Source organism: Neofelis nebulosa, chromosome 4, assembly GCF_028018385.1.
Source record: "Neofelis nebulosa isolate mNeoNeb1 chromosome 4, mNeoNeb1.pri, whole genome shotgun sequence".
Taxonomy (NCBI): domain Eukaryota; kingdom Metazoa; phylum Chordata; class Mammalia; order Carnivora; family Felidae; genus Neofelis; species Neofelis nebulosa.
Window position 1 is genome coordinate 145,274,125 of NC_080785.1, and position 24,347 is coordinate 145,298,471.

Below are 24,347 nucleotides of genomic sequence, written 5' to 3' on the forward strand. Positions count from 1 at the left end.
AGATCTAGAGTTACACAGTGTACTGACTGAGCCAACCATATCCTTGAAACTTTTTTTTTTTTTAATTTTTTTTTTTTCCCAACGTTTTTTATTTATTTTTGGGACAGAGAGAGACAGAGCATGAACGGGGGAGGGGCAGAGAGAGAGGGAGACACAGAATCGGAAACAGGCTCCAGGCTCCGAGCCATCAGCCCAGAGCCCGACGCGGGGCTCGAACTCACGGACCGCGAGATCGTGACCTGGCTGAAGTCGGACGCTTAACCGACTGCGCCACCCAGGCGCCCCCTTTTTTTTTTTTTTTTTTTTTTAATTTTTTTTTTTCAACATTTTTTATTTATTTTTGGGACAGAGAGAGACAGAGCATGAACGGGGGAGGGGCAGAGAGAGAGGGAGACACAGAATCGGAAACAGGCTCCAGGCTCCGAGCCATCAGCCCAGAGCCCGTTGAAACTTTTTTTAATTGAAGTGTATAGTTGACTTTTTGAAGACTCTGAATGGGCAAGACATATTGTTGGGGGCTTTCAGCAAAAATTATATTCACCAAAGATGTCTGGGCTGACTTGTTTGTTTGCCTTCTGAACAGTAGTTGGAGAAGGTAGCAATAGGCTTTTCTTTTTCTTTCTTTTTTTTGTATAGTTGTTTTTGAGAGAGAGAGCGTGCACATGAGCAAATGTGGGGGAGGGACAAAGAGAAGGAGAGAGAATTCTAAGCAGGCTCTGTGCCATTAGTGCAGAACTGGATGTGGGGCTCAAACTCAGGAACCTTGTAAGCTGAAGTCAAGAGATGCTTAACCACTGAGCCACCCAGTGCCCCCCCCCACCCTTTTTTTTAAAGCAGTAGGTTTTTCTAGCAGAACTTGTAAACTGGCTTGATGTTTCCAAAAAATTTCCAGGCATTTTTAGAGCAGCAACAATATTGAAAATCAGTAGTTTCCCAAGGGAATAAACTTTGAAGGACAATGCTTTGTTTATAAACCAGGGCATTCTTTTTAATGAAAATCACTAGTCTGGGTTGGTGCCTGGGTGGCTCAGTTGGTTAGGTGTCCCACTTCGGCTTGGGTTGTGATCTTCCAGTTTGTGGGTTTGAGCCCCATGTCAGGCTCTGTGCTGACAGCTCAGAACCTGGAGCCTGCTTCGGATTCAGTGTCTCCCTCTCTCTCTCTGACCCTCCCCTGCTCACTCTCTCTCTCTCTCAAAAAAAAAAAAAAAAAAAAAAAGAGAAAGAAAAAAAATCACTAGTCTGTGAGTCACAAAACCTAATGAATGTTGTGAATAGGTGAAGGGGAGAAGCAGATGGGTAGTAAGACAATTAGCTACGTTTGTCACCTGTGTTCATAATCTCTTCTAACTCCTTTTTTCTGCTTAGTCTGTGGTTAGAGCCAAGAATATATTTTTCTTTTGAAATAATGAACAGAATACTAGATTTGGTTGAGATTGTGTCCTTAGCATTTTACTTTTTGGGTTGAATTGACTTTTCTGGGCTGACTTGGAGCTTATAAATGTCCATTTGTAACATTTTTATGAGGAAATTTGTTGCACATACCGAGCCCTCAGCTCTTTAGTAATAACTTTTTCAAGTACCTATTAGTGCTCTGGCATGATTGATTGATTGATTGATCAGGCATGATTGATTGATTGATAGGTAGGTAGGTAGATAGAAGCAGAATATTTTATACCATAAAATGAATATAAAGTGCAAATTATTTTAAATAAATTAACAAGCAGTGCTTAAAGATACTTCCTGTTAGAGATATTTAAATGGTGTTATGTTTCTCTAAAGTCAGGCAACTAAAGATTCTACTCTGTACCTTTTTGTCTTTTTATAGAAGTTAATTTTGCATTTTCTTATTTTTAGTATTATTTTTATGAGTATATCTTTGATGAACTCAGGCGAAGACCAAGACATGTCTGTCCATATGCCGTTGTATCTTTTACTTACAAAGATGATATACAAACTCCGAAGTTTGTACCTTCATCAAGGTAAGACTCGTGAGTTTTAGACATCATTCAGAATACTAATTTACATATCCTGCATGGCCTAGAACACTGTTTTCTTCCCATTTTTTTTCTTGCCTTGCAACTAATTAGATGCACAGTGTTTATGATGACTTGTAAAAGTAGTGTGTGAAAAATGTACTTTATATGCAACTAAAATTTACTTAAACCTCACCAGTTAACCCTTTTTTTCTTGATATTGAAGGTTTGCATAGTTGAGTAAAATGCAGCTTTTATTTATTTATTAAAAAAAAATTTTTTTTTGATGTTTATTCATTTTTGAGAGAGAGACGGAGACACAGAATCCGAAACGGCTCCAGGCTCTGAGCTATCCGCCCAGAGCCCTATGCAGGGCTTAAACCCAGGAGCCGTGAGATCATGACTGAGCTGAAGTCAGACACTTAACCAACTGAGCCACCCAGGTGCCCCTAAAATGCAGCTTTTAAAAAAAAGTGAAATTTTGTGTGTTAGCTCTCCTACAAATGAGGAGCTTCTACAAAAGATCCCCGATCCTACCTCAAACAAATTAAATCAAATGTGTATTAAGGAGCCTAGGCATTGGTAATTTTTTTTCAATGTTTGTTTATTTTGAGAGACAGGAGGAGCAGAGAGAGAATCCCACGCAGGCTGTGCTGTCAGTGCAGAGCTCAATGTGGGGCTCAATCTCACAAACTGTGAGATCATGACATAAGCCAAAATCAACGAACTTAGCCCTCCCTAGGCATTGGTAATTTTAAAAGCTTCCAGGTGATTCTGATTTTCAGTGAGTTGAGTACCACTGATGATTTCTTATAAGCTTTAATACAAAGTGACCAAATGCAAAGTAGTCTCCCTTATTGTTTCGCCCATGTGGTGATTCCAGAAAAAATGTTGGTAAAATTGAATAAGTAAATGTATAGGGATGTAGGTGAAATGGTCAAATGTCTGTTTAAAGTTATGTATGAGCCTTATTAATTTAGAAATACTGTTTTTAAAAAGCCACATATCATGAAACACATTTTTGAGGGCAACCTTTTCGTTGGTTTTCCAGATCAAATCATCTTGTCTTTCTTTAAGTTGTTTGAGATTCAGCACACTTATTTCATGTCACCAAATAGCCCTGGTAACCATCCATCCATAGCCATAAGTAGCAGTTCATATGTTATCCAGACACTTGTGATTTTCATTTTTCTTGTGGCTCTGTATTTATGATTTCCATGATAAATTTACAATAGGGCCTTTCGATAGTAATCTTTAAAAGACATCCACCACTTAGTAATTATGAGGTCATACCTCCAGGAATTGTAACTGTGTTAATTTTTTTTTTTTTTTTTTTGCCTCTTCTTTGATTCTATCTTTTGGTCTCCATATCATTTAAAAATGAGCATTGTTTGAACACCTTTGCTATACCTCAAATGCTGCTATGAATCATTCTGCCTCAGGGCCTCTGCATTTACTGTTCTCTTTTCCCAATTAGCTACATTGTTTACACTAAAAACCTTTATCAGATCTCTCCTTAAAGGTGACTTTATCAGTGAGGCCTTTCATGATTTTTGTTTTTAACCCCATAACCTTATTGCTTTCTCTTTTTCTGGTTTCACTTAAAACCATCATCTGGTAAACTATATACTACTTTTGGTTGTTGCCTGGAATCTTCATGAGGTTGTAAACTCTATGAAGGCAGGGGCTTTGTTCATCCTGGTAATCCTGTTATCTAGAACTGTGCCTGGTAAATAATAGGAACTTGGTAAATATTTATTGAATGATGAATAAATACATTTAAGTGTATTTTGAGGCTACTTTTTCAAATCTCATCACCAAAATAAAGTAATTCACAGAGACTTTAAGGACTCTTTTCTTCTGATGACTATTTTTGGGGAAAATAGCTCCCATAAATTTGGACAGATATGATAATTTGAGCCAAGTAAGTAATTGTTTTCTTCATATAGACTTGGATGTATTAAGTGTTGTAATAAGTAGTTCATATGTATTTCCCACTTGGATAAAAAGGATTTAATTTTTCTTGTACCTTATGCCATTAGAAATAGTGCTTATGTCAAGATCCTGAATGTTAACTTTCTTGTTACCAATCAGTAATGTTTTCTTTTCTTTTTAAAACTTGTAGATCTAACAGTTTCAATGCAGATAGAAACACTGGTAAGATTCTTTTATTATTCTCCTTTAGTTTTATAAATTGGAAGAATAAGTACATAAAGTAAAAAAATTAGTGTTTTACTTTATTTTTATAATGGACAAAAATCTGCAAAGTATGATAAAAGGGGTGAGGCCATGTTATGATATAGCATCAACATTTGGTTGTCCAAGCATAAGGTCTTCTTTAGAAGCTGCTGAAACTGTGAGTAAACCAAAGGATTTTAGCACTTTGATAAAAGTAAACAAACAAGCTTTACAACTTAGATAATTAAAATACATTTATCAGAAGTTTAGGATTTAGAAGACACAGAAAAGATTAAAAGCAAAACTGACATTTTCTGTCATCAAGTTTCTCCACAATGAAAAGAAAGTGAGTAGAGAGGGTAGGAGATGCTGTGGGGATTTGTGATTTGTGTAGTTAACTGGATTTAATATAGTAAGATAGTCTCCTTTGGGTGAAATAAGAAGTCAGTAAATGCTTGGTCTTTGCTCTTCAACTGTCTGATATGAGGACATTTAGACAAATTTGTTAATTTTTTGCAGCTGGAATAATCCTGTAGGGGAAAAGATCCCTGAAACAAAAATCCTATTTGAACTCTCTCCTAAATAGCAATGTCATGGGTGTTTTTTGTGTGATTTTTATTTCTTGTTGTCATAGATGTTTTTCCCTTATTTGTAGTAAACATGTATTTGCTTCTGGGCTGCTAGAGGCTGAACTATATCATTCTTTTTATTTAGACAAATTTAACTACACCTTGTGGAAAGGACAGCTTTTAAATAAAGGAAAGCTTTTGTGTTATATTTCTCTGAGGTCAACCACTCGTGCTTTTTTGCCTATCAAGCTGTAAGTATGTTATAAGAAAATAGCAATTAGCGGTTGCTCAATATAGTTTCTTCTTTTGCTTTTTATTCTTATATTTAAATTTTGCTTTGGTCCACAAGAACTTCAATGTAAATGTCGATTTGTTTTAAAAGATTGATAACTTGGGAAACACAGTTGGCAAAATGGGCCCTCTGCTTTTCTATCTTGGTTTGAGAATGGGCTAAGTAGTCATATACATTTATAGCATAAAAGTTTCTGAATGATTTTAAATTTTAAAAGTAATTCTTCAAAGTTTTATCCTAATTAGATATATTTGTCATTTAGCAATTTGAACATGGTAGACTTAAAAGTTATCAGTTCCATGGGGCGCCTGGGTGGCGCAGTCGGTTAAGCGTCCGACTTCAGCCAGGTCACGATCTCACGGTCCGTGAGTTCGAGCCCCGCGTCAGGCTCTGGGCTGATGGCTCAGAGCCTGGAGCCTGTTTCAGATTCTGTGTCTCCCTCTCTCTCTGTCCCTCCCCCGTTCATGCTCTGTCTCTCTCTGTCCCAAAAATAAATAAACGTTGAAAAAAAAAATTTTTTAAAAGTTATCAGTTCTTTGTTGGAAACCTCTTTGATGTGGTGAGGTAAGTTAAAATTTATAGACTGTTTTCAGTCCTGTGCAGCATATATTAGAATAGAATGGTTTAAAATGATCTTTTGCTACCACCCAAACATTATGGGCCTTCATTAAATGTTTGATGATTACTTTCAGGATTCATACTCAAATTGTCTTAATAAAAGGACAGCCTTTAATCCTTTGTGGTTAGGAAAATTGGTGTATAAGATTAGCTTCTGGCTTAAAAATGGAAGGTTGGTGATATTACCAGTCTTCCTATCTACTTCTCTATATATCTGGGCTTCCCATTTCCAATCCTCTTTAGAATCAAGTCTAATATTAATAGTATGTTGTGGGTGGAAAGGAGATAACATTGCTAGAGTTAAAAATACAGGTGAGGCAAACATACTTTTTCAATTTTCTTTCAGTCCTGAAAAGTTAGATGTTGAAACAGTTATGAGTATTGATCATCTGAAACAGAAAATCCCTCCGGCGCTGTTTTATAAGGAAACATACTTAGGTCCAAGTGAAGGTAAGTAATTTAATTTTATTAAAATATATAAGAAGCAGATTTGATTTGAATATTTACCTTGTATTTTTTCTTATGTCAGTTTTGAAGAATGGAATGTATTGCAGCCTTTATGAAGTTGTAGAAAAGACAAGAATTGGAAGTAACATGGAGAGTTTACTACAAAAACTAGAGAAAGAAAAACTTGTGAGTGAAAGGTTTTAAAATGTTCCTCATTCTCCCTTAGAAATAAGTGTTTGAATAAGTGATCATATTAATATTTCAATTTATTTCATTTTTGCCTCAGAGTACCATAGGGTCTCTGTCTTTGTTGATATTATTTAGTGAACCATTTTACTATGGCCTTTAGTAGTCGTCATTGTTGTTTTTTTTTTTTTTTAAAGCCATGACACTAGACCTTCTGCAAGTCTTCTCCATGAAGTATCTTTATTGTATTTTGTGATTGTGACAACAAATACTTATTGAATATTTTCTTATGCAGGGTGTATAATTCCAAAAAGAATGAGATAAGGACTTTTCTGGATCATATACAGAGTGATAAATGGAGTTACTCATGTAGATATGGTTTGTTCCAGTAGGACTGTGCCATATTTGAAGAATCATCAGAACAATTGCTTGGTGAGGTTGAAAGAGAAAGGAACACTAGAGTAGTTGGGGGAAAGTGGTAGGACTTGAGACTAGAAAAGTTGTGGGGGTGGGGCCTGTGTCCTGCAGTGTTGTGTAGGCAGTGTTCAAATGTTTGGAATTTTGGGTGTGATCCTAAGAGCAGTTGGTTTTAAAGGGAGCGCAGGATGTGTTTTTGATTGTGTATACAACATGATCAGATCTGTGTTTGGGAAATTTATTTGGTTACTCTGTAGAGAATAAAGAGGCGAGATGGGGCAGGAAAGTAGCATTACATTAGAGGGTGGTAGTGGGTTAGAGGAGAGAGGTAAGAACAATGATATAAGAAGAGACTGATTTAAGAGCTGTTTACTAGGTAGTATCCAATAATAGATACTGATTTTATTGAGTTTAGATTGAGGGTTTAGGTCAGGCATTAGTTGTGATGGGGTTAGGAAAGAACAAGATGAATACATGCTGTTATGTGTAGTTCTGCTGAAGGAGAGGAGTTGGTTACAGAGAGGGGTTATTCCAAGGTTTCAGTTAACCTGAGATAGATGAGCTCACTTTTAAATGTTGATGAGACATTTCAATAGGGGAAGAAGTATTTTGCACAGGTATGCCATGTGATAAAAGCTTTTCAGCAGTTAACTTCTTTTTACTCATTTTATTGAGCCTCAATTTCCAGGTAGTCAAATGGAGGTTACTATCAATGATTTTCAGAACTGGCAACTGCATTTTTAATGGTTATGTAGAATTTTGTTGTATGCATATTTATTTTCTTAACCCATCCATTGTTTAGAGTGGCAGAGTCAAATTGTGTACAAAATTTATAGGCAGAGTTTATATACTTATGAATTGGTGGACATCTAACAATTTTTTGACTAACCAGTTGGAAATCTTTGGACTGGGCATCTTATAACACATACATATGGACAGATGCACAATCGCCACATATGAATATACTCTTATATTTACATTTCTTGTTTTCTTCTGAAAGCTTGCCTAATACAACTATTCCTCACATCAAAATCTGTTTAATTCCTGAGTTCAGAAAGTGAAAGTTCAGATTGTAGGTTTGGGTATGGTGAGATACTGGGTTATCCAAATCTGTTCAGTTCTTCCATTTCAGAGAATGAGTATTGAGAATCTTGACAATGAGGAGTTTATCAGAAAATTACAGTATCTTCCATTCTAATAGTGATACTCGGGATAGGAAGATACTGGTATCTTATTCTTCACCTGAGCAAGTACTATATTAGGTTCTTAGAGGACTGGGTTTTCTCAGGGTTAAGAAATAGAGTAAGATCCTATGTCTTAGAGGGCATGAGCATTCTGCAGGGGTATACTACCTGAGTCTAATGGAGTTGAGATATTTTTGTATAGCTATCCCTTTTCCTGCAACCTCATTGGGAATTATTCTAACTATGGCTACTTTCTTCATAGTTCTAATGAAGATGGGAGATGCATTGGGGACTGTTGAGTTCTCAATAGTTTTATCTTGAATATGCACACTAAATGTTCTGAATCAGAGATAGATTTAGTGAATACCTCACAGTAGTAAATATATTGGCCTTCCTTTGCCCCCTAGTCCTTAGCCTTAGGGCATCCCAAGGAAAGACAGGTCTGTTAATCCTGTGCAGGTGGCTGGATATTCCACAGGCAAGGGATGAGGAAAAATTACTTTTCTTTGCTTATAAGGGAAGAAGGCCACTGTCTCCCTCCCCTTCTGGGAAGTTCTCCTTGAAAATGTGATGAATATTAACTCCAATACTGTGGTAAATGAATAAAATCTCTTCAGGATACATTCAGCCCTCTGGAACTTAAAACATAGGAACTAATCTGTGCTGTAACCTCTTGTTCCTCTTGTGTACCCACGTGGCACTCTCAGGGAGATAAGAAATTTAATTATCTTTTTGGATCAGAGCAGTTACTTAGATAATTGGCTCTAAAGTATGTGAGGAGTAAAATATTTCTGGGGGAAGTGAATGCAAACATTTCCCTATCTGTATATTTACTTTTTTGTGTATCAGAAGGCTAGTTTTGGAGGACCACAGAGAAATTAGGGAAATTTTATTTCCTCACAAGGAGATTTGTAATATAAGTAAAATTATATTGAGCTTTCTTTTGGTTGGTGATAAGTTAGTAATTCTTAAAACTAACTTAATATAAAGGAAAATGATATATGTCACTAAATTTGAACGTTATTTCTGATGTGAACAGTCTTCTGTATATCTCCCAGTGTGACATGTACAAAAATTTTTTCTCTTGGGTATATATCTAGTATATTAGATTTATTATCGATAAGTAGAATCATTGAATCGTAATTCTACATGACTAGCTTTACAAGATAATGTCATATTGTTTTAAATATCTGTACCAATTAAAAAAAATATTTGTACCAATTTATATCCCTTACTACCAGCAAGTTCTCGTAAATTCACGGTTATTAGTATAGTCAGACTGTGGCATAATCTTGCCAGTATGGTTGGTATAAAATATATTGTACTGTGATTTTAGCCTGTATTTTCCTGAAATATGATGAGTTGATCATCCATTTATGAATGTATTTCTTTCCATATTCAGTTGCCTATTGTTTGAGTGCTTTGTGTTTTTATTTATTTATTTCTTTTTTACTATTTTATTTCTTAAAATTTTTTAAATGTTTATTTTTGAGAGAGAGAGAGAGAGAGCAAGCAGGGGAGGGGCAGAGAGAGAGGGAGACACAGAATCCAAAGCTGGCTCCAGGCTCTGAGCTGTCAGCACAGAACCTGATGTGGGGCTCCAACCCACAACCCTTGAGATCATGACCTGAGCCAAAGTCAGATGCTTAACTGACTGAGCCACCCAGGTGCCCCTGCCTTGTGTTTTCTTACTTATTAGAGGAGTTTTTAATACATTTTTGGGTCCTAATACTGAGCTATGTGTGCTAGAATTTTTTTTTTCATAATCTATGCTTGCCTTTTCACTTCATTCCTGGTGTTTTTTGAAGAACAGATGTTCCTAACTTCAGTGTGTTTAAATTTATCTGCCTGAATGTTAAGCACTGTTTGTGACTTTAAGAAATCTTTCCTTACCCCCTAGATCTTACAGGTATTGCCCCTGTGTTTTCTTCTGAATATGTTATGATTTTGCCTTTGGCACCTAGGTCTTTAAATAAATAAATAGGTTTTTGCTTGTTTTGTTTTTGTGTGATATAATATAGGAATCCAGTATTCATTTTTTTTCCCCAATATGAATACCAAATTGTTCCTGAAACATTTCTCCACCGAGAAGCCTTGATATGAGGTAGAGTCAACTGCCTCTTTTGGGAACTGTTTTGCTATTTGAGATGGAACTTTTTTTCAAATATTTAAATATCAGCTTTGCTTTTTTCTTTCTTTAATTTTTTTTTTCATTTTAGAGAGAATCCTAAGCAGGCTCTGGGCTGATGTGGGATCCCATGACTCTGGGATCATGACATGAGCTGAAATCAGGAGTCTGTTGCTCAACTGAGTGAGCTACTTAGGCTCCCCTCAGCTTTGCTTTATGCAAAAAATGTTAGAATCAGCTTTTAAGGTGCCTCCCCACCCCCCCCAAAAAAAAGCCCTATTGAGATTTTTTTAATCTATAGATGAAATTTGAGAGAATTGATGTGTTTTATGTTACTGTCTTATCCATGAACAGGATTATCTCTTTACTCTTTTAGGGTATTCTTTTAGAGCTTTATAATTTTCTGGGTACATGTCTTGCTTATTTTTTATTTGGTTTATCCCCAGCCATTTAATTGTTTTTGGTGTGATTGTAAACAGTATTTTCCATTTCAATACATTTTCTGTTTGTTGTGTATATAAAAATGTAATTGATATTTATGTATTAATTATATGTTAGAGTATGAAATTTGAATAATTTATTTTTTGTACATTGTTTGAGATTGCTATATAGATTTTATTATCTGGAAGCAACATTGGTTTTTTTTCCTTTCTAGTCTTCAAGCTTTGTATTTCTCTTTCTTGTATTAGTATTACTGTGTAATCTAGGATCTCCAGTACAATGTTGAATAAAAGTGGTAGTTGGAGGCATTCTCTGGTCTTTGATTTTAAAAAGAACATGTCTAACATGAACCATTAGGTAGGAAGTTTGTAGTAGATTTTTCATAGATACCTTTATCAGTTTAAAAATTTCCTTCATTATTTTAACCACTATGGGTTTTGAATTTTTTTTAATGCTTTTTTCATTTTTTGTTGTTGTTTTTGTTTTTGGCTTTTATCAAGTTGGTAACAAGGTGTATTAGGGTTCTCCAGAGGAACAGAACTAATAGGATGTACATATATAGAAAGAGATTTATTATAAAGAATTGGCTCACACAGTTATGGAGCCCATAAAATTCCAAAATTTGCAGTCACCAAGCTGGGGAATCAGGAAAGCTTATGTGTTAAAGTCATCCAAAAATATTCTCAGAAACAGCCAGAATAGAGTTTGACCAAATATCTGGACACCCTGTGGCCCAGTCATGTTGACACACAAAATTAACTATCACATGTAATATTTATTCTGTAGACTTAGAAGATGAATTACATTTATCTTTTGCCAGTATTTAACTATGTTTGTATTGCTAGTTAAGAACACCAACTTCACTTTTTTTTTTTTTTTTTTGTAATGTATGGTTTGATCTGTGAATGTTTTGTTGAAAAATTTTGTATCTGTGATAAGTTAGATTGACCTGCAATCTTGTTCTTGTCTAGTTTTTGTATCAAAGTTATACTAGTGGGCACCTGGATGGTTCAGTCAGTTAAATGTCCAACTTTTGATCTTGGCTCAGGTCATGATCTCCTGGTGAGATTGAGCCCTGCATCAAGGTCTACACTGACAGCACAGAGCCTGCTTGGAATTCTCTCTCCCTCTCTCTTTGCCCCTTCCCTGCTAGTGCACACACACACTTTCTCTCAAAATAAATAAATAAAAACTTAAAAGTTACACTAGCTTCTCAGAATTGAGTTGAATAGTATTCCTCATTTTGTAAGAGATGTTTGTACATATGATTAGAATAATCTGTTCTTTGGATGTTGGCTAGCACTTAATTACAAAACTGCCTTCGTTTTTCTGGATGATTTTAAAGTACTGATTCAATTTAATAGTTAAACTGCTCAGGTTTTCTATTCTTATGTCAGTTTAGATATATTATGGTTTTGTTTGGTTTTTAGGAATTTGTCCATTTTTTTCTATGTTTTTGAGTTTATTGCAATATAGTCATTTAAATAGTCTATTAATAGCTGCTGTGAGCATTATTATGTGATAATATTTTCATTATGCCTTCCTTTATTAGTCACTTTCACCAGGGGTTTGTGTGTTTTTTAATCTTAACCAAATTATGGTTTTAACCTTTGTTATATCTTTGTTTTACTCTTTTCCTAATTTTAGCTGTTCTATTTCAACTTTTGGGAGGTTCATTTTATTTCTGCTTTCTTAAGTTGGAAAAATGGTCAATGCAAGTACTCTTTTAGTTGCATTTCACAACTTTTAATATGTAGGATTTTCATTATCATTCAGTTCTAAGTACTTTTTAGTTTTCATTATGATTTTCTATTTTGATACGTGATGTAGAGGATTGTTTTTAAATTTCCAAATATATAAGAATACTTTTGTCTTTTTTTTTCCCCCATTTAATTGTTATAATCAAAACAGGTGGTGATTATTTGAAATGTATTGATACTTGATCTAAAGCCAACTTTGTGGTCAATTTTTGAACATGCCCTGTAGATGCTCTGTAGATTTGCCAAAAAAAGTGTATTCATTGTTAGATTCTGGGTACACAATTCTGGGTTGACAGCTATTTCCTCTTAGTGCTTTGACTATATTACAATATCTTCTGGCTTCTATTTTTGTTGAGAGGTCAGTTCTTAGTCTAATTATTGTTCCTTTGTAGGTCGTCATCTTTTTTCTGGTTGCTTTTTTAATCTTTGTCTTTGGTGTTTTTCAACTCTATATCTAGGTATAGATTTCTTATTTATCCACCTTGGTATAATTTGATATCTGGATTTATAGATGCATTTCTATAATACAGTCATTATCTTTCTGATTATACTTCTCCTTCATTCTTTGTAGACTGTTTTTCTAGGAACCTAGAGCATCCTATGTCAGGTCTTTTCATTATGTTCTTGATGTCTGTGAACTTCTCTTGTGTTTTACATCTACTTGTTTCTCTGCTTCATTCTGAGTGATTTCATCATAGTTACCCTCTAGTTTACAAATTCTGTCTTTAGCTGTGTCTGGTTTGTTATTTAATCCATTTGTTGAGTTTCCAATTTCCATAATATTTTTGATTTCTTAAAAGTTGTATTTGCTTATTTTTAAGACCTGCCTGGTCTTTTTTTTTTCTTTTTAAATAGATTCTTGTTAATATTTTTTAGAAATACTTATTGAGGACATGGAGGTTCTATTCTGATATTCAGGAGGTATATTGAAATAAGCTTCATTTTAGCCATTTCTATTTTTATTATTATTTTTTAGAGACAATGTGAGTGAGGGAGAGGGACGGAGAGAATCTTAAGCAGGCTTCATACTCAGCGTGGAGCCCAACATGGGGCTCGATCCCACGGCCCTGGGATCATGACCTGAGCCAAAATCAAGAGTTGGATGCTCAACTGACTGATGTTTGTTTATTTATTTTGAGAGAGAGGGTGTGAGCAGGAGAGAGGCAGAGAGGGAGAGAGAGAATCTTAAACAGGCTCCATGCTCAACACAGAGCCCAACACGGGGCTCAATCCCACAACCACAAGATCACAATTTGAGCCTATATCAAGAACCAGATGCTCAACCAACTGAGTCACCCAGGTGCCCCATGCCTAGCCATTTTTAAGTGTACACCTTTTCAGTGATGTTTAGTAGATTCACAGTGTTGTGTAGCCATCATCACTATTCAATTTCAGAACATTTTTATCACCCTAGAAAGAAAAGAAACCTCATACCTGGTAACCATACATTCTGTATTTTTTCCTCCTCCAATCCCACTATGAATCTACTTCTGTCCTTATGGATTTGTCTATTCCAGACATTTTATATAAATGGAATCATGCAGTATGTGGCCTTTAGTGCATTGCTTCTTTCACTCAGCATAATTAAAAAAAATTTTTTTTAATGTTTATTTATTTTTGAGAGAGTTGAGCAGGGGAGGGGGAGAGAGAGAGGAAGACACAGAATCCGAAGCAGGCTCCAGCCTCTGAACTGTCAGCACAGAGCCCGACGTAGGGCTTGAACCCATGCGCAACGAGATCATGACCCGAGCTGAAGTCGGGGATGCTTAACCAACTGAGACACCCAAGCACCCCTCACTCAACGTAATGTTTTTAAGGTTCATCCATGTTGTAGCATGTCAGTACTTCATTCCTTTTTATGGCTGAACAGTATTTCGTTGTATGGATAATACCACATTTTGTCAATTGTTTCTATTCTTTGTTATGAATAAGCTGCTATGAACATCTGTGTACCAATTTTTATGTGAATGTTTTCAGTTCTATCAGTTATTTCTTTAAGCATCTCATACCTGTTTTATATATTACATCTGTTATTCCACTTTGAAGCCCTTGGCCGTTTGAATCTCTTGTTTCTGCTAAATCTCACTTAGGGTAGCTTATTTCCTCCTAGGTTGTGAGCTTGATGTTTTATATTATTAACACACTTTTGTTTGTTTGTGTGTTTGTGTGTTTTTAAAGATTTTCTTTTTAGGTAATCTCCACATCCAACATAGGGCTCGAACTCACAACCCTGAGATCAAGAGTCACATGCTCCACCAACTGAGACATCCAGGCGCCCCAACACATTTTTGTTTTTGTACCATGTTACCTGTAATATTTATATGGAAAGTCAAAATAGTAGAATTGAGTAATAAAAATTAATGACTGGGTTAATATTGTTTTCTGAGGGGAAGAAAACAATAAGGTGTAATTGAGGTAGTAGGAGAACCTAGTTAACAGGTGTTTGCTTTCCTATAGCATTTAAAGTATTTCTTGGAGCTAAAGGGCAAAAATACTACTGTTAGGGCCTCTGTCTGCTTGAGTGGTGTTGCTGGGTATAGAGTCCCTGTGCTCCATGAGACTCTGGGGACACTGAAGCCCCTTAAAAGACAAGGAGGGTCTTTATGCCACAGAGCCAATGGAATTTTTAAAAACCTGGTACTTGGAGTGGGGTGAGACATTAAAAAGAATGGTTCTCCTTAGTTACCACAAAACATGAAAATCTTACTCATGCTTCCCAACTTCCTGTTCTGACAAACCCGGAGTTGGGTAAAATGTTAACAGAAATATATAGGATGTATAAAACATTTTTGGACAAAAGTGGTTGAATCTGAAACAAAAATTTTGCAGGTACATTTCCACCTTACTTTTGGCTATTCAAACGGTATTTTTATTTTTTATTTTATTTAAAAAACATTTTTTTTTTGAAGTTTATTTATTTATTTTGAGAGAGACTCAGACAGTGCAAGTGGGGGAGTGACAGAGAAAGAGAAGGAGAGAGAAAATCCCAAGCAGGCTCTGTGCTGTCAGGCAGGGCTCCAACTTAGGAAACTGTGAGATCATGACCTGAGTTGAAACCAAGAGTCGGTCACTTAAATTGACTGAGCCACCCAAGCTCCCCTAAACCACTGTTTTATTAAATGTAAATTGATAGCAGTTACTTTTTGTCCTTTAAATTTCCGTTCTTACACAGACTTTGTTTACTGGAATAGTTACAAATTTACAATACAAATTTAGGTAGCACACATTTTCTTTCAGAGCCCGGAGTTCGTTTGTGTGCAACTGTCATGCTTAATTCTTCCTTTACTTCCCCTTTCTTTAAAATGTATTGTGAACAATTACAATAGCTCCTGAAGTTTCTTTGCATTACATTGTTTTCTTCCCCCTCCTGCACAGTGCTGTTGAGTTTTTGTTGTTTTTTGAACTCCCGTTCAAAAGGATATATTCTTGAGGGCATTCCTGGCTAACTTGGCATCCTTGTCTTTTTACAAATGAGCCAGTGATCTTTTCTTCTAGATTTGTGTGTTTGTCATAATCTGTCATTACCCTTTTCCCAGTCATAAGTACTCTGATGCCTGCAAACTGTTCATCAATTATAATTCTGCCTTTGTTCATGATGTTGCCTCTATTGAAATGTTCTTCCCATAATCTCAGGCTCTTGGCAATATTCCCATCCTTCAACATCCAACTTAAGTATGCTCTTGGCATCTCTTCTAACCATAAATAAATTATAGTTTTTCTCTGTTGTTTTATAAATCTTTTCGAGAACTTTTCTATCTTGACTAATTATTGACATTTCTTGTGTTACTCTCTCCATCCAATTATAAATTACTCTCAAGGCTCTTGTGTTGCTTATCTTTGAAGTTACTTCTGGCAAGGGAAATTGCCTTAGATGTGAAATGTGTTCTTTATGTGAAAACATTAGATTATAGCAACACATTTCATTTGAGGTTAGCCTGTAGTCACAGAAAGGCAATGTTTGTGCTGTAGTTGTTTTATACCCCCAACATCCAACACACTGCCTTGGCAACTAATAATAGGTCTTTTGAATTGCTGAGGAAGATATTTGAAGTCTTTAGTTTGGTCCTTGCATTTTAACTTCAAGGAAAAATCAGCAAGTTGGTTTCACAGTTAATTAGAGGAATTCTTTCAGTAGTAATTTCTTGTTTTCATTCTGAGAACTAAGTAATTTTTATTCGATTGGAATTCTGTTAATCAGAGAGTAGAGCTTTTAATTTAGTAGAATTATTTTTCCTAAAGAAAGATGATCAATAACTTATTGTTTTCTTTATAATTAGTAGAAATTGCTATGTCTTTGCCTTATGAGTAATAATAAAACAGATGCAACTTGTTCCCTCTTCCAAAAATGCAGGTTCTTGTTAAACCTTTGGGAGACCGAGGATACCTATTTCTTCTCTCTCCTTGTCAAATGGTTTCTCCATATGGTAGGTGATCTCTTTAATTTTTACAGTTCTTTCTAAAATTTTTAGTTAAAACATATTGCTAATCAATTTGGCTTCTGGTTTTTTTGTTTTTTTTTTTAGAACATCAGACTGCCAAGTCTCGAGTCCTGCATGCTTTATTTCTATTTCAAGAATCTAGAGGCATAGTTACTTGTAAGTTCTTTGAGTATCTAAATCTAGTTACTTATAGATACTTACATTTTATTGAAATTTTCCAAATATTTTGTTTCTTACATTTTGGGAAATACTGGGAATATTAAGAGGTCTTAGCAAAATAAAACACATTATATATGACGTGGGTTTTTTTTTTAACTATTAAAAATTATTTGGTTGTTATCAGTATTTTCACTAAATAAACATGGGCTGTAATTATTAAAATACCACAGCTTAGATTTTTGGGTTTTATATTTTTATCTTAGTTCAATTTTGCATCCAGATTTTAGTAACAATAAAAGAATCATGTGCTAGGTTAAATTTATGCCATTTAAAATTATAAAAGCTTTTCACACTGATTTTTTTTTTTTTTTTAATTGAACTTAGTTAACATACAGTATAGTCTTGGCTTCAGGATTAGTAGAACCCAGGGATTCATCTCTTAAATATGACACACAGTGCTCATCCCAAAAAGTGCCCTCCTTAATGCCCATCACCCCTTTAGCCCATTTCTCCACCAACCTCCCCTCCAGCAGCCCTCAGTTTGTTCTATTTTTCACACTGAGGTTAGAGAAAATTTGCTATTCACTGTTTCTAAGAACATACTTCAATGCTATATTAAGGTAAAAGTCCCACTAATGGGTTTCACTGTTAGATTAAGAATGTCATTTTCTTTTCTTTTCTTTTCTTTTCCTTTTCTTTTCTTTTCTTTTCTTTTCTTTTCTTTTCTTTTCTTTTCTTTTCTTTTCTTTTTTTAAAACATTTATTTATTTTTGAGAGAGAGAGAGACAGCGTGAACAGGGGAGGGGCAGAGAGAGGAGGAAGACACAGAATCTGAAGCAGGCTCCAGGTTCTAAGCTGTCAGCACAGAGCCTGATGCGGGGCTCAAAACCACGAACTGTGAGATCATGACCTGAGCCAAAGTCAGACGTTCAACTGACTGAGCCATCCAGGCGCCCCAAGAATGACATTTTCAATTGTAGCCACTTGGTGCCTGCATATCTGCTTATGGGGGTAGAACATTTATGTGTAGTTAAAGTTGTTACAGTATAGCAGGAAGGAGTGACATTGCTATCGGTTGCAGGACTCTTGCTAGGAGCCTCATATCTTGCCCTGCTTCTTTATTCCTCCTTACATTTTGCTTGCCATCAGTTGAATTGCCTAGGGACAATGGGAAATGAGGAAGATCTTCAGTGAGTGGGTTTTTCCCTTTACAGATATGTTCTGCAATTTTGTTTTAGTTTTAATTTCTTATTGGCCTGTTTTTAGAAGCACGCTATTCATCTATTTCTGTATTACATATATGTACTAGGGTACATACTTCTAGTTTGGTTCATCATTAATGTATGAATGAATGCATTTCTCTGACAACATATAGATCTGTATTTGATTAATTTATTGCTTGCTAACATAGTTTGCTTTTTTGTTTGTTTACAGCACAAAAAGGTTCAACTAATGCAGCACCACAGAAGAGACATGAGAGCATGACAGATGTATTAAAAATAACTCAGTTTTTACAGTTTGCTTTGATTCAGTGTCGAAAGGAATTCAAAAATATGAATACTATAAATTTTCATTCTGTTGTTGAAAAGTATGTAAATGAATTTTTTAAGCGAGGTTTTGGTTCAGGTAAACGAGAGTTTATCATGTTTCCATACGATTCACGATTAGATGATAAAAAATTCTTATACTCAGCTCCAAAAAATAAATCCCATATTGATAATTGTTTGCATGCCTATATTTTTCGGCCTGAAATGTATCAGTTACCAATTTGTAAATTAAAAGAGCTTTTTGAAGAAAATAGAAAACTTCAACAGTTCAGTCCACTTTCAGATTATGAAGGCCAAGAAGAAGAAATGAATGGTACAAAAATGAAATTTGGAAAACGAAATAACTCAAGGGGTGAAACTATTATACCTAGAAAGCACAAGTCCTCTCATTCTTTGGATTATGATAAGGATAGAGTCAGAGAATTGATTAATTTAATTCAGTGTAGGAAAAAAAATGTGGGTGGGGACTCAGACACAGAAGATATGAGAAGCAAAACTGTCTTGAAGAGGAAGCTTGAGGATCTACCTGAAAATATGAGAAAGCTCGCCAAAACCAGTAATTTATCTGAAAATTGCCATCTATATGAAGGTAAAAATATCAGGTTGCTTTTATATAGTATAAAAATAACAACCAAAACTAAAGTAGTTCTGTCCTTTCCCCTAGTACAGGGGTCTGCAAATTACAGCCTGAGAGCCAATCCAGCCTGTCCCCTGTTTTTGGAAAGAAAGTTTCAATGGACTACAACCACGCTTATTTATGTGTATATGGCTGCTTTCACGCTATAATGGCAGAGTTGAGACAGAGACTGCTTGGCCCATGAACCCTAAAATATTTATTGTCTGGTTCTTTACAAAAAATATTTGCCAACTACTGCCTTAGGACATCAGGTTTCTGAATTGTGTAGCTTAGGCTGATAGGAGGAAAATAAAGTATGCGTAGCTCTTATTCTATTAATTGGAGTTCTTGTCCTTTTATATCCCTTTAATTGTATAATTGGAAAAGTACATTGAATATTGGGTTCTTTTAGCATGTTGCTTAATGAAAGGAACCTTCTGAGCTTTAAAATTAAGTTTCTTTGATGCATACACATTTTTTTTCCACTCCAGGAGCCCAGTAATATGTTTGGCTTCTCTTTTTTTTTTTTTTTTTTTATATTTTTCTTTATTTTGTTTTAGTTGACAGTAAAAGACAGAAATGGGAGACCCTAGGGGCGCCTGGGTGGCGCAGTCGGTTAAGCATCCGACTTCAGCCAGGTCACGATCTCGCGGTCCGTGAGTTCGAGCCCCGCGTCGGGCTCTGGGCCGATGGCTCGGAGCCTGGAGCCTGCTTCCGATTCTGTGTCTCCCTCTCTCTCTGCCCCTCCCCCGTTCATGCTCTGTCTCTCTCTGTCCCAAAAATAAATAAAAAACGTTGGAAAAAAAAAAAAAGAAATGGGAGACCCTAAACTGTGTGTTTCAGTATTGCAAGTAATATAAAACATTTTTCATCTAGAATTTTAAGATCTTTGCTAAAGTAAGCATGAAATGTGTTCCTTGCGTTCAGACACCTTTGAATTTTGCAATGCTGCTGCTGTTCTTATTGATTATGGCAGATCTCAGTATTCCATTCCTGTTGCTTACTAAGCTGTTTTATTTGTATGTGTTCGCATTCAGTGGGTCTCAGAACTAATTTGAATCAATGTCTTTATTGTACTATTCTTCTAGCAATCTGTGTTTGTATCCTCAGTTACTTTTTACTTACCTGCTTTCCTTAAATTCTTCTCTTCCTGCACATATGGTAGCCACTAGCCACGTGTTGTTAAGTTTAAGTTGAAATGAAGTAAGAATTCATTTCATGCTTTATACTTGATATATTTCATCAGCCATACCACCATATTGAAATAGCACAGATAGAGGACATTTCCATCATTGCATAAAGTTTTTTTTTACCCAGTGCTGTTGTTTTCAGTCTTTCAAGTGTTCTTTCTTCACTTGACTTGTGTTTTCTTTCCAACATTTTCATCTTATTCTTACCTTTGGCTGGCTTTCCTAGCATCTGTCACTCATTTCAGTATCATCTTCCAGTGTTAGCTTCTGTATTTGTCTTTCAAAGCTTTTTTTATAGGCTGGCATGTCCAGCCTGAATAACCATGATTCCCACTCTTTTTTCACATGTTCTTTGATTAGGGCTCATCTCTCTCCTCAGAATATGTCATGGTCAGCAGTTTACTTCTCTTTCTTTCTTCATGTATAAAGCATCTTTGATTTATCTCAAGCCTCATATCTTTGCTTGATCCCTCCTTAGCTTTCTGGCTCTTTTCCTTGAAGGTTTTCATTTCCTTTAGCTTACGCTGTGCTGAACCTGTTGACATTTAGTGATCTGCACTCATACTGTTGACCTGTATCTTGAAAATTAAGTGCTTACTATGTGCCAGGTGCTTTACATTCATGGACTCATTCAGTTCTTGAGTGGTAGACATTATTATTCTTATTTTTCAGATGAGGAAACCGTCTCAGAGAAGTTAAATAATTTTCCCTAAAGTTACATAGTTCACTAATCCATGTTTAATCCATAACTTACTTGTGACTGACTTTAAAACATTGTTCCTAAACTTGACTGTGTTTCCTAGCACTGAGCACATAATGGTCAAGATACTTAAATTTCAGTACTGTTTTAGCTGTTAATTGACTAATTTTGTTAAAAATGTAAAAAAAATAGTTGTGGGTGATAGGCTTTATCAATAATAAAATGGTGGGAACGCCATGCTAATTATAATAACTTGAAGGAGAAGCAGGGCAGAGGAGAAGGGAGAAGAGATAGGTTAAACTGGAACAAGCGACAGTCAGACTTGTATTTCTAGGTGTTCCTCATTTGTGTTTCTTTTTAGTCATTTTGATTTTTTAATTTTTGATTTCCGAAAGTAGAGATTTAAAGGTTGGATTCTAACTTTTAAAATACCCTCACCTTGATTTGATGGTGAATCCACTCATTTAATAAGAGGTAATCTCCTAACCTCCCTACCCTCTTTCACATTAACTTTTTGAGGTATGATTTATGTATAATGTACCCATTTAAGTGTACAGTTTAAAGATGAGTTTTGATAGCTGTGTTACCACCACTCCAATATATAGAACATTTCCATCACTCCCACATGTTGCCTTGTATTCCTTTGTAATCTCACCCCTCCCTACCACTGAAATGCTTTCTGTCTCTATATAATAGTTTTCCTACTTCTATAATTTTATAATTTCATATATTTAGAATCATACAGTATATACTATATTATTTCTAACTTTTTTTTTTTGGTACATTATATATACTATGGTACACTATATATACTCTGTCTGCCTAAATTGGAAATCATGACATCTACTCAGGCTTTACCCTCCTTCAGCATTAAAAGCATGGGACTTTTGAACATCTATTCCTTTTGCAGGCTTTAAATATAATGGTTGTGCAGATTACCCAGATTTATATCTGCTTGGAACCATGTCTTAACATGTTTTCTCTCATATTGCTTTTTGTTCTTAGTGCAGGTTTGGTGTAGATTTCTTCAGGATGATTTTGTAGCTTTGTTATGAAATTAAGTAATCTAGTTGTTCAAAATAAGGTTTTAGATTATAAGAATATCAGTCATTATCTTAAAGACAAAATCTAGTAGGTATAGTCCTGGTTTGTTTTTTAGTAGATTTAAATGTAACCTGCATATCTTCCTAACATTTTGCAAAATTACAAGTATACAAATATTTTATATAGTTTTCAAGTCACTTGATAGACTTTGGGGTTTTGGTAATAGAGTTTAAGGTGAATACAGTACAGGTATTAACATATATTATTCATACTACCAGCATGTCTGAGCTCATTTCTCCATTAATACAGTTTTCAAATTATGAAAATAAGCTTTCATTTATGGGAAATTTTAGTTTTGTGCAAAATTTTAGAACCTGTCATATCTGTAAAGAAAAGGATGGATATTCTTATACAGTCTAAGCCAGTGGTTTGATTGAATTCCTGCCCACAAATGTCTTATGATAATTTTTAAATATACTTGACTTTTTAAATTTTTATGCTACCATTCCAAACTTAACTTTGAAAGATGGTTTTTCTTTCTCTTTCCCTTCAGAGTCTCTGCAGCCTATTGGCTCTCTTGGGCATGATGCTGATTTGAGACCTCAGCAGCAAGATACCTCTAACTCCGGTGTTGCTGACATCCATCGGCTGTTTAACTGGCTATCAGAAACACTAGCAAATGCACGTCATTCTGATGCATCCTTGACAGACACAGTCAACAAAGCCTTAGGATTGAACACTGATGATGCCTATGAAGAGTTGAGACAAAAGCATGAGTATGAGTTGAACTCTCCCGCAGATAAGAAAGAATATGAGCAGCCTACTTGTGCAAAAATTGAAAATGTGCATTTTAAGGGTACTCAGAGCCCATTGTTAGAAATTGATACATCATTGTTAAAGTATCCTGTTGCTGTTTCTACCAGTGAAGTAGGCACTGACCATAAACTACATTTGAAAGAAGTAAGCATATGTCTTTTAATTACCTTTGTTGCTTTTGTGAATGTGTGTCTGAAAGAGGATGTAGTTGTGTTTCAATGTTTTTTTTCCCCCTTTCAAAAAGAAATTACACATTTACAATGAAAGTATCCAGGATAGTATTTCTAAGTTATCCTTGTTACAGAGGGATAAATGTAGATGTAGTTGTTTTCCTTCCTGCTTAGAGAATCATGTATATAGGCTTATATATAAAGTTGAATCCTCAAAAGATTAGTTTTCTACTGGCAGTACCAGAATCCGAAAGTGAGGCAGATGAGGTGACCACAGCCTGTACATCAGTGTCACAAGCAAGACTAGGTACTTTGTATTTTTCATGCAAATAGGAATGGAAAGTGAGTGTCCTTTAGGATTACCTCTGAAGTGACTCAGCATTGCTTGACAGGACATCCAGTTTGTTTATGATACAGGCTTAGAGAGTACTGATCTCTAGCTGAGAAGTAACCTTATCTCCTCCAAGAAGGGGTTGTATCTCTGGGGAATAATAATAATAGGATAGCACCATGTTCCTACTGGCTTATTTCTAATTTCCTCTTTCCTCCTGTATTTCTTCCCTGTCTTTGAATAAAAGTTGTATGCATGTCCCCAGGCTTTCTCCATGCAGTTTTAGGATTTTTTTTTTTTTTTTTTTTTAAGAGGAGGTTGATGGCAGGAGACCACTTGGGGAAGTATGTAACTTATGTAACTTAAATTCTTAACATTGCTTGACATATTTAATACTCTAAATCAGGTCAATGGCAACATCAGCCCATTGCCTGTTTTTGTAACTAAATTTTTTTGTGGAATACAGCCATGCTCATGTGCTTAGGTATTGCCTCTGGCTGCTTTTGCACTACAGTGGCAGAGCTGAGTATCTGGCCCACAAGGCCTAAAATATTTGGTGCTTTACCAAAAAAGCTTACCAACCTCTGCTCTAAATCAACATCAAATTATGTTTTGAGGGAAAAAATTATGTTTAAATTTAAGACTAGAGAGTTACAACTTTGTCATGTTGATCTTACTCATTTGTAATGTTTAGATTGAAGCTTGTGGATTTGCTATTAAAAAATGTTTAGATTGAAGCTTGTGGACTTGCTATTAAAAAATAGTTGTTTAGGGGCGCACTGCCTGGCTCAGTTGGTGGAGCATGCAACTCTTGATCTTGAGTTGCGAGTTCAAGCCCCACGTTGGGCGTGGAGCCTATTTTAAAAAAGAGAGAGAGAAAGAAAAAGAAAATAGTTGTTTATTCTTGACATAAAAATTAATTGAAAAGAAAGCTATTGAATATGTACTCTAATTTTTAGGATCCAAATTTAATTAGCATGAATAATTTTGAAGATTGCAGTTTGTGTCCCACTGTTCCCATTGAACATGGATTCCGCAGACAATCTAAGTCAAATGATGTTGAAGAGACTGAAATACATTGGAAACTGATTCCAATTACAGGTAAGAACAAGTATACTGAGACTTAGGTTTGCTTGGTTTTA

At 35.4% G+C, this 24,347-nt stretch overlaps 1 protein-coding gene across 9 annotated transcripts in view; it reads left to right on the forward strand.

Annotated features, from left to right (window-relative positions):
* The window catches only part of TASOR (transcription activation suppressor), a 52,812-nt gene that overhangs the window by 12,945 nt on the left and 15,520 nt on the right, over positions 1 to 24,347 (forward strand). For 8 of the 9 annotated variants that reach the window (XM_058726492.1, XM_058726491.1, XM_058726494.1 and 5 more), the window contains exons 7-16: positions 1,855 to 1,979; positions 4,099 to 4,130; positions 4,866 to 4,971; positions 5,977 to 6,080; positions 6,160 to 6,263; positions 16,545 to 16,617; positions 16,717 to 16,788; positions 18,226 to 18,927; positions 22,442 to 22,848; positions 24,165 to 24,306. In XM_058726492.1, the coding sequence (XP_058582475.1) occupies positions 1,855 to 1,979; positions 4,099 to 4,130; positions 4,866 to 4,971; positions 5,977 to 6,080; positions 6,160 to 6,263; positions 16,545 to 16,617; positions 16,717 to 16,788; positions 18,226 to 18,927; positions 22,442 to 22,848; positions 24,165 to 24,306 (1,867 nt within the window). The remainder of the gene's footprint in view (positions 1 to 1,854; positions 1,980 to 4,098; positions 4,131 to 4,865; positions 4,972 to 5,976; positions 6,081 to 6,159; positions 6,264 to 16,544; positions 16,618 to 16,716; positions 16,789 to 18,225; positions 18,928 to 22,441; positions 22,849 to 24,164; positions 24,307 to 24,347) is intronic. The other variant, XM_058726496.1, reaches the window with a different exon arrangement.